The following is an 8,814-nucleotide window of genomic DNA, read 5'->3' on the forward strand; positions in this document are numbered from 1 at the left end:
TATTTTGCAGTTAAACCGGAAGTTGACGGATGACAACAACTTTTTTCTTTTGGATAAACTTTATTTGTAACACATTGTGTACATTGCTGCTTAAGCTAACGTGAGCTCAAACATCAACAGACTGACTGCTGACCAGATGGAGAAGAAACTAAAGGGTATTTAACTACCTAACTGAGAACTGACTAGTACTACGGTTAACATTAAGACAAAAGTCTTTTTTTCAGGTTCGTTGTGCTTTAATTAAAAAAATCGTTTTGTGTCGTTACACTAAATTTAATAGCTCAAGAGTAAGCTTTGATGTTTCGATGAGCTAACCTGTTAAGCTAACAGACTAAATATGTCTCTATGTCATTGATCGACGTGCCTCACGCGTTATGTAGCTAATATAAAGCATATCCAAGGCATGGATAGATACTGTGGTTGACAAGAAATTGCCAGTGTCTGAGAGCTGAACAGACTCTTGTTAAGTATGAGTGCATCAGCCGGGAACGGGGAGCCTGGGAGTCCCTTGGATAACGCAAAGGAAGAGATCAGTGGTCCTACCTGCACAGGAGACAATAACAAACATGTGAGTTAAAGACCATCTGGGGGACATGCACTGAGACACATCCTATTGCTTTTTATTTACAAAGCTCGTCTATAATTCATTTTAGTGATTCCCTACACTCTCTTTTGAAGGTTTAAACAAAAGATACAACTTAACCTTTAGAAAATCAATAGTTAAAGCTTAATTTAAACCGAGCCACTCGGTCACTTAAGATAGAAACACATACTTGAGGAAAGCTTTATTTAAAAAAAAAAAATTGCACTCCTGAAAAAATATTGATAACGCAAGAAATTGATAACTTTGTTCAAAAGTTTAAAAGGTGTCTTAACAGAGAGGTAGGGGGATGGTATTCAGGATGTAAGCAACCAAAATTTAAATAATCAGTGAATTAGTCCTTTAATATAACTCTTTACTTTTTTTTGGTCACTTAGGAATCTGCAGTATGCACAGGCAACACTGAAATTAAGAGCCGTGCTGTGGTCAAGTACTCTGCTGCACCACCTCCAACCAGCTATGCCCTGCTGCAGGAGAAGACAGACCTGAAGCTACCACCTGCCAACTGGCTGAGAGAAAACCCTCAGCTAGGCAGTGCTGGCACCACTGTGTTAGGTTCCAGCAGCAAAAGCAAACCCTTTTCAAGGTACTACAGTTTAAAAAAACACAATTACAGAAAAATACAAAAAGAGTGCTAGAAACTTTGTGTTTTTCCTGTTAATGTACCCAGATTTTGTCTGTTTGCCAGACTTTTCCAAGTACCCTGATTTAAAAGGGCTTAGCAGTCACAACTACTTTGAACTTTTGAGTTCCAACATTCACAATTAAGTCACTATATGATCGGAAAGTATTACTTTCAGTCTCACTGTTCACATCTTGACTCCTCTGTCAAACACAGGCTGATGCTCCAGCTCTTGATCTGTAGTTTTTCAGTACTGATGAAGTTCATTATTTTTTTCTCTGCAGTTTTGGGATGGCTTATGACTTCATTGACTGCATCGGGGATGATGTTGATGTTGTGTCAGACTCTGAGGTTTGTGGAGCTCTCCGTTCTATAGCTGTGTAACATCTCTGTCCTCTGATAAGTAAAACGGCCAAACATCTGATGAAAACATTGTTTTTGTTATATTCAGAACATCAAGAAACTTCTAAAAATTCCATACAGCAAGTCCCATGTCAGTATGGCTGTTCACCGTGTGGGTAGAACATTGCTTTTGGATGAGCTGGATATTCAAGAGCTCTTCATGAGCTCCTCCCAGGTACTTTAAGACTGTTTTCTGGACTTTTAAATGACTGGACCTATAAAGAAGAGATTGATTTTGCTTGTCCTTTGTGTGTTGTAGACAGGAGATTGGACATGGCTAAAGGAGTTTTATCAGCGGCTTGTAGATCAGAAGTGGCAGAGGAAAAAGAAGAGTAAAGAGCATTGGTACCAGAAAGCAATTCTGTCAAAATTCCTCTACTACAGGTAAGCACTTAGTATAGACTCCTCATTGTCGTTATGGTGCATCTTTTATTGTCTCAACTCAAACAACTTCTACGTTAATTCCAGTATAAATGGCGATGGAGCTGCAGAGCCTGTACCAGACAATCTGAATGAGGGGGAAGAGGATAATGAGACAGAAGAGTTTAGTTCTTCATGGCCAACCACCTTCACCAGCACATCATGTGAGGCAGAAGAACCAGACACTCCCAAACAGGTACAGGCTCTAAGCTTTCAGACTATTGCTTTGTCGTGTTTTGTGAGGCAGCCTTAGATACAGGTGTACTGTCTCTGTCTAGCTATTAACTGAGTTTCCTTTGCACATGCAATGATAGTTTTCCTTCCTAATGTGCAGGAAAGTGTTCCCATGGATAGCAAGTTTGCCCTGGGCCAGGTGACATCAGTGCCTAAAGAGCAAAACCTGCCTATGCTTTTTAACGAAGGAGAGAACAGCCAGGTACAAAACAACCATTCTTTGATGGCAAGCTACTACACAGTTGTTTGTCATGTGAAATCTGACAGTATATGTTTGGTGTTTGACAGGGTTTAAGGAATGACTTTGTGAGGAATATCATGTGGACATTTGAAGATATCCACATGTTAGTTGGGTCCAACATGCCTATTTTTGGAGGAGGTCGCTATCCTGCCGTCAGTCTAAGACTCAGGTTTGAATTTCAAAATGATTCTTCTGATAGAGTGTGAAGTTTTCACTTTATTGTGGAGGAGTGTAAAGAAATCCTGTAGATTTGATTGTATTGTACTTTCAGTTTCAGTTGTCTGTGACTTCTTACCTTCAGTGCTAGTATAAGGAAGATAATGCTTATCTCTAAATTAACTCAATCTAACGTGACTCTTTTTGATTGTTGACATTTTCAGGGACAACAATAAACCAATCAACATTCTGACGGGTATTGACTACTGGCTTGACAATCTGATGTGTAATGTGCCAGAGCTCGTTATGTGTTTTCACGTCAATGGCATTGTTCAGGTAAATCAAACTTGTATGTTCTGCTATAACAATCCCTGCATTAAAACATGTTATATTTCCTGTAGATGCAATTTTAAAATGAGCTGTATTTTATTTTATTTTATTTTTTTAATATAAACTGTTTCATTACTTCCCTTTATGGTTTTCCCTGCAGAAATACGAAATGATAAAAACAGAGGAAATTCCTCACTTGGAGAACTCAACCTTCTCTACGAGAGTTGTGAAAGATATTGCTCAGAATATCCTCTCCTTCCTCAAGTCCAACTGCACCAAAGAGGGTCACACCTACTGGCTTTTCAAAGGTGGGATGCAAAGAACATGGGTTGGGTATTTACTTTGAATCCTTTTGTACTCTTAACATATTGGTTGTCCTTGTCTATCTTTGTCTTTTTTGCCGTTTTTGAAATCCACAGCTAGTGGGAGTGACATTGTGAAGCTCTACGATCTTACGACTCTATGTGAAGAGGCTGAAGAAGAGAAATGCCAGAATCCCTTTACTCTTCCTGTGGCTGTGTTACTGTACAGGTGTGTATATTGTTTTTTTTATGTATTTCCATTGTTGTAACAATGACTTATGTGTATGTAATTTATTGATACAACCTTAAAACCTTGTTGTCTACTTTCTGTTTTTTGTTGCAGAGTTGCCAGCAACTTGATGTTAAAGGTTAGGCAGAACAGAAAGCACTATGGCACAATCAGAACCCTGCTCTTAAACTGTGTCAAACTTCTGGATGAGGAGAGGCATCCTCAGGTCAGTCACACTCTTGCATCCAAGCCACAATTCGATTGAAGAGAAATTGGATCCGAGAAAGACGTTTAGGTCTGATCAATACTGACTTAAGTCAATCTCCTCTCTGTTCAGATCATTGCCTCAGCTCACTACATGCTCTCTGAGCTATTCCAGCTTGACGAGCCTCCCCAGGAAGACGGAGGGGAGTCGCTTCAGGCTGGAGGCTCTGAGGATAGCTATAGTGATGAAGATAGGGAGGAAGATGAGGAGGAGGAAGAGGAGAGGGCGGAGCTTCTGGAAAACAGCGATGAGAACAGCTCCTATAGTTCTCGCTCCAGATCTCAAGATGACAGCAAAGCTGTGGCAGTGATTCGCTCTGTAGGGGAGCTGTCAGTCCCAGAAAAATACAAATCCACTCACCAAATCAGAGTGAGGATCACATTTTGAACGCTCTCCTTTCACTCCCCTTGAGCAGATTATGAAATATACAGATTGTATTTAAGTTTTCATAAAGCCTTTTTTCTCCCTCTCTTCAGCCAAGTGGCCCTTTCCCTGTTTCTCAAGACAAGGAGGAGAGATGCAGACATGTTCTGAGCTACGTGTTAAAGGCAAGTCTCGGGGTCTATCCATGTTAAGAGTACATACAGTGCAAGTAATGTGAATGTGTAAATGACCTTGTTATTAATGGTGGTAATACACTTCAAAGGGGCTGAAGGCAGTGGATAGCAGCATCAAGAAGGAGAGTGATCTCCCCGCTGCAGATCCAAACACTCCCATTCCATTAAAATATGAGGACAGAAGTGCAGCTGAAGCCTGCACTGCTGAGACAGGCATCTCTCTGCTTCTTGAAAGAGGTCAGTCTTTTAAGAAATGTCTTCATTCTTGACTGCCAGGACATTCCCCGTCCTTCAAACCTGCATTTGTCGCTCTTTTTCCCAGTCTTTCGTCGTATTTGTCTGTGAACCAGTGTAATGACCCTCCTTTTTGTGTGTGTGTCACCAGCAGGGCCATTACATGCAAACCAGAAGCACCCAACACGTTCTGGAATGATCCCCGGCTCATGGCAGCACCGCATGAAGCTACAGCTTTTCCTCAAAGCTTCAAAGGCGTACTACGTCCTGTCCGACGCAGCCACTAACCTTCTCAAGTACGGACGAGCTCTGCGCTACATCAAGCTGTCTTTACAGAGTTATGGTAAGGTTGTTTAGCACTTCAATATGTCAGTCACTTTGGATAATTGTTAGTGTGAAAGACTTTGCTTTGTTCTGTTGAAATTGGACTGTGTTTACAAAATTATGAGATAATGCTGGAAAAATGCAGCACAAGAAATGATATATATTTTTTTTCGTTTTCCTTTCTGATCATCTTTTGTCATCCCCTACAGATGCGTACTGTTCAGTGAGTGGTACCCTGCACCCACAGGTGCTGCAGTTTCACAGCCAGTGTTTGGCTCTGTGCGGGGACATCCAGCTGATGCTGGCCCAGAATGCTAACAACAGAGCAGCTTACCAGGAGGAGTACAGCTACCAGACCAAAGAGGACCAGGAGATCCTGCACAGTCTGCACAGAGAGAGCAGCTGCCAGGGTCAGTCACTGATTACAGAGTCAAACCTCCAACTCTTAAACTCACAATGATGGTATACATAAAAAAGTCTCATATTTTACTCTCTCCTGTCAAGCCTTCAGCATGGCCACAGACCTGGCGATGGACCCGGAGTACCAGCTGTTTATTAGCAGCAAGTGTTATGAGGCAGCGTATGATCTGCTGGTGTCCGATCACGACTCAGATCAGCTGGGTCAGGTGCTCAAAAGGCTGGGAAACATCCGTAACGAGATGGGAGTCTACTACATGAACCAGGCTGCGGCCATGCAGACAGAGAAAGAAGGTTTGTCCAATCATAAACAGACTACAGTCACCAGATTCAGTTCATTTCAGTTCCTTCCTCATATTCAAATTCAAATGTATGCTGTTTTCATTCCCTCTAGTGAAAACGTCTGTGTCTGTAGCCGAGCAGGAGATGTGGAAGAAGAGTTTTGCATTTTTTGAGAAAGGCATGAAGGACTTTGAAGCCATCGGGGACAGAACTAACACAGCTTTGTTGCTGTGTAATACCGGCAGGCTGATGAGGATCTGTGCTCAGGCTCACTGTGCTGTCTCTGCCGACCAAAGCAGAGGGGAGTTCTCACCAGAGGAGGCGCTTTACTACAACAAGGTGAAGTGTCAAACCCTGTGAGTCTTTCTGATTGGACTTTTAGGGGAAAACAACCTTTAAACATTTTCTCATCCTAATTGAAACACAGGCAATAGACTACTACCTGCAGGCTATGAAGTCACTTGGGATACGGGAGAGCCACCCAGCAGTGTGGGACAGTGTGAACTGGGAGCTCTCCACCACATATTTCACCCTGGCCACACTTCTGCAGGACTACGCCCCGCTGTCCAGGAAGGCTCAGGAGCAGGTGAGTCATCATACGAAACTTAAACTCTTCAGAATGTTTGATTATTAACTACTAAATGTTAGAAATGAGACCAAACTTTTAAGCAATCCTTCCTGTGAATGTTCCCAGATTGAGCGTGAAGTCACTGAGGCGATGATGAAGTCTCTGAGGTACTGTGACCTGCAAACTGAGTCTGCTCGTCAGCCGCTCTACCAGTACAGAGCTGCCACCATTCATCACCGCCTGGCCTCCATGTATCACAGCTGCTTCCGCAACCAGGTCAGAGGAATCAATTCTTTGTCTTGAGAAAACTGTTTTATTCTGTGTTTCAACATAAATACAAACTTACAGGATGTCTCCATCTAAATGTATTATCTTAAACTGGTACGTGTGTGTCTGTGATTGTGTGGCAGGTTGGGGATGAACACTTGAGGAAGCAGCACCGCAGCCTGGCAGAGCTTCACTACAGCAAAGCCATCCGCCTGTTCCTCAGCCTGAAAGATGCTCCCTGTGAGCTGCTTCGCACGCTGCTCGAGAGGGTGGCCTTTGCTGAGTTTACCATGGCAGGTGAGAAACTGTTCATTTCTGTGAAGACATGTTTGGCTTCCTACTGTTGATTTGACTAACACACAACTCACACGTGTCTCTTTAGGTCAGAGCAGCAGCACAGCAAAGCTGAAGAGCCTGACTGGAGCGATAGAGATCATGACAGAAACTCGCTTTGCTTTCCAAATGATTCATAAAGAGCTGCTGGAGGAAGAGATGAAGGTAACAAGCCCTCAGACCTTTTCATCTTTACAGAGCTCTGTTTTTTCACTCTTTCTCTTTGATGCCTCAATGTTTCCTTTTACAGGTGAATGAACCAAGACCTGCAGAATCAGCTGATTCTCCTGATATTGCTGGTGGTCCTGTTCATGGACTGAATATCCAGGAAGTGATGAAGCTGATTGGCGTGTTTGAGCCGAGTTTCTCGTTCCTGCTGCTGCAGGTGATCAAACTGATGACGACAATGAAAAGGAAACCAAGGTGAGCAATGGTCAAAAAAACCTTCATCAACATAAAACTTTACAAATGAAGAGTTATACAATAATGACAACAATTGTCCCTCCCAATCAACTTGTTTATGTTAACTGCAGCAACAAGGATGAAGATCTGTTGAAAACCTACAAGAACGTGTACTCCAAGCTGTTGCGAGCTGAGAAAAATGCTCCTCTCCTCAGTCGCGTCTCACTGCACATGGAGCTCCTGCAGCAGCTGACACCACAAACACAGAGTGACGACACCAAGGCCCAGTCATGACAACAAAACAAACCACAGTGAGGAATACATCCAAGATTTCAACTCTGCTCTCCCCGCCCGCTGTGGGGAGCACTCAAACACCATCTGACACACGCTCAGGCAGCACCCTGAACTACAGTTTCAAAGCTAATTCACCTCTTGCGCCTTTAAACGAATGAATCATTTTCTAACATTTGCGTCACAGGTTCTGAATTGTACATTTATGTTTAAAGACTTTTAAATTAAGAAGACATTATTTAAATTTCTTATTCCTTAAGAAGTTACATGTGTAAAGCTCCTATGTGCAGGATTTGTTTACAGTTCCAAACATCACCTGGGTTGCCTCCGTTTTCTACAAACATACAGCAAAAGAAAAACTACACATAGGAGCTCAAAGAAATACACCATTCAACACATGCTCGTGATTAGATAAGTGGTGTTATTGATATTCAACGATACCAGTGATGCTGTGAATCAAACAGACTAAAGTGTGGTTGAGTGCTGACAAGTTCAAATAAGCTTGAACCCCACGTTTGCTTCCCAAAACAAATGTGCAATAGTTTGGCAACATTCAATGCAAACTCAGAGGCTTGTGTGTCCACAATGCTGTATGTGTTGATGTGAGTTTATATCAGCATGGTTTGCTGTGACATGATAATAAAAGGTTTATAAATTTTATGCACTTTGTCTCTTTGAATGTTTTTGTATTGCAAAGGTTTGTATCTTGCATACACTTAAAGAAGAAGAGAAAATGAAAATGCAAAACCCCCAAAAGAACTCAAAGTGAATATTTTCACACCAATTCGGGGAAAAGAAAGTAAATTGTAGAAAAAACTTCAAGGACAATTTTCACTTTTTTGCCTCCTGCCTCGCATTGACATGAAAATCCATCAAATGGAAAATGAAACACCTTTTGTATGTTAGGTGAGCTGTCCTGTGTGGTTTCTGGCCTTGGTCCTCAGTACTGTTCTGACGCTTTTAATCTGGTGTTGCTGAACTGGGTCAGCCCACTGTCACTGAACTGTATCCACACCAGATGGAGCTACAGGCGGGGCACAGACTGCTCCTCATTAATCAGGACAGACCCTCTGTGCTGAGGGTGACTGACTTCTGGACACAGACTGAGGGTAAGATGTGACAATGTGGAGCGGAGGTCAATAAATTACTAAAACACTCTGTTGGAACTTTGAAACCATATTAAAATCCCAGAGAAGTAAAATTAAGTCAATTTTTGGGATTTGTTTTGAAAATAAGGCAACTGGAGATTTAAAATAAAATAACATGGGCACTCTCTGGACTAAGTACATGTGTTTTCAGTACTCTGGTACTCTGTGGGTCTGTTTACCCTTTATGAC

At 42.1% G+C, this 8,814-nt stretch overlaps 1 protein-coding gene across 3 annotated transcripts; it reads left to right on the top strand.

The window, feature by feature from the left end:
• Positions 1–78: 78 nt before the first annotated feature.
• Positions 79–8,587, top strand: edrf1 (erythroid differentiation regulatory factor 1). 3 transcript variants are annotated; one of them, XM_074676364.1, is made up of 26 exons: positions 79–155; positions 402–568; positions 979–1,187; positions 1,508–1,574; positions 1,675–1,800; positions 1,885–2,009; positions 2,094–2,241; positions 2,380–2,481; positions 2,568–2,689; positions 2,901–3,012; positions 3,167–3,314; positions 3,426–3,537; positions 3,652–3,763; positions 3,875–4,171; positions 4,279–4,350; positions 4,449–4,596; positions 4,745–4,936; positions 5,127–5,327; positions 5,422–5,628; positions 5,729–5,955; positions 6,044–6,202; positions 6,311–6,460; positions 6,595–6,748; positions 6,834–6,949; positions 7,035–7,207; positions 7,318–8,585. In XM_074676364.1, the coding sequence occupies exons 2-26, from the start codon at positions 470–472 to the stop codon at positions 7,478–7,480; spliced, it is 3,741 nt and encodes a 1,246-aa protein (XP_074532465.1). In that variant the 5' UTR covers positions 79–155; positions 402–469; the 3' UTR covers positions 7,481–8,585. The 3 variants fall into 3 exon arrangements, with proteins under 3 accessions (XP_074532465.1, XP_074532466.1, XP_074532464.1); XM_074676365.1 differs by lacking the exon at positions 79–155 and having other exon boundaries at positions 233–568; positions 4,748–4,936; positions 7,318–8,587; XM_074676363.1 differs by lacking the exon at positions 79–155 and having other exon boundaries at positions 233–568.
• Positions 8,588–8,814: the final 227 nt, after the last annotated feature.

This window comes from Halichoeres trimaculatus, unplaced genomic scaffold (genome assembly GCF_033239565.1).
Source record: "Halichoeres trimaculatus isolate MK-OKI-2021-1 unplaced genomic scaffold, fHalTri1.1 fHalTri1_scaffold_8, whole genome shotgun sequence".
Taxonomy (NCBI): domain Eukaryota; kingdom Metazoa; phylum Chordata; class Actinopteri; order Labriformes; family Labridae; genus Halichoeres; species Halichoeres trimaculatus.

Coding starts and splice junctions, on each gene's coding strand:
- edrf1 (XM_074676364.1), top strand. CDS start 470: ATGAGTGCATCAGCCGGGAACGGGGAGCCTGGGAGTCCCTTGGATAAC. Junction 1,801..1,884: donor TCTTCATGAGCTCCTCCCAG/GTACTTTAAGAC, acceptor TGTGTGTTGTAG/ACAGGAGATTGGACATGGCT. Junction 4,937..5,126: donor GCTGTCTTTACAGAGTTATG/GTAAGGTTGTTT, acceptor CATCCCCTACAG/ATGCGTACTGTTCAGTGAGT.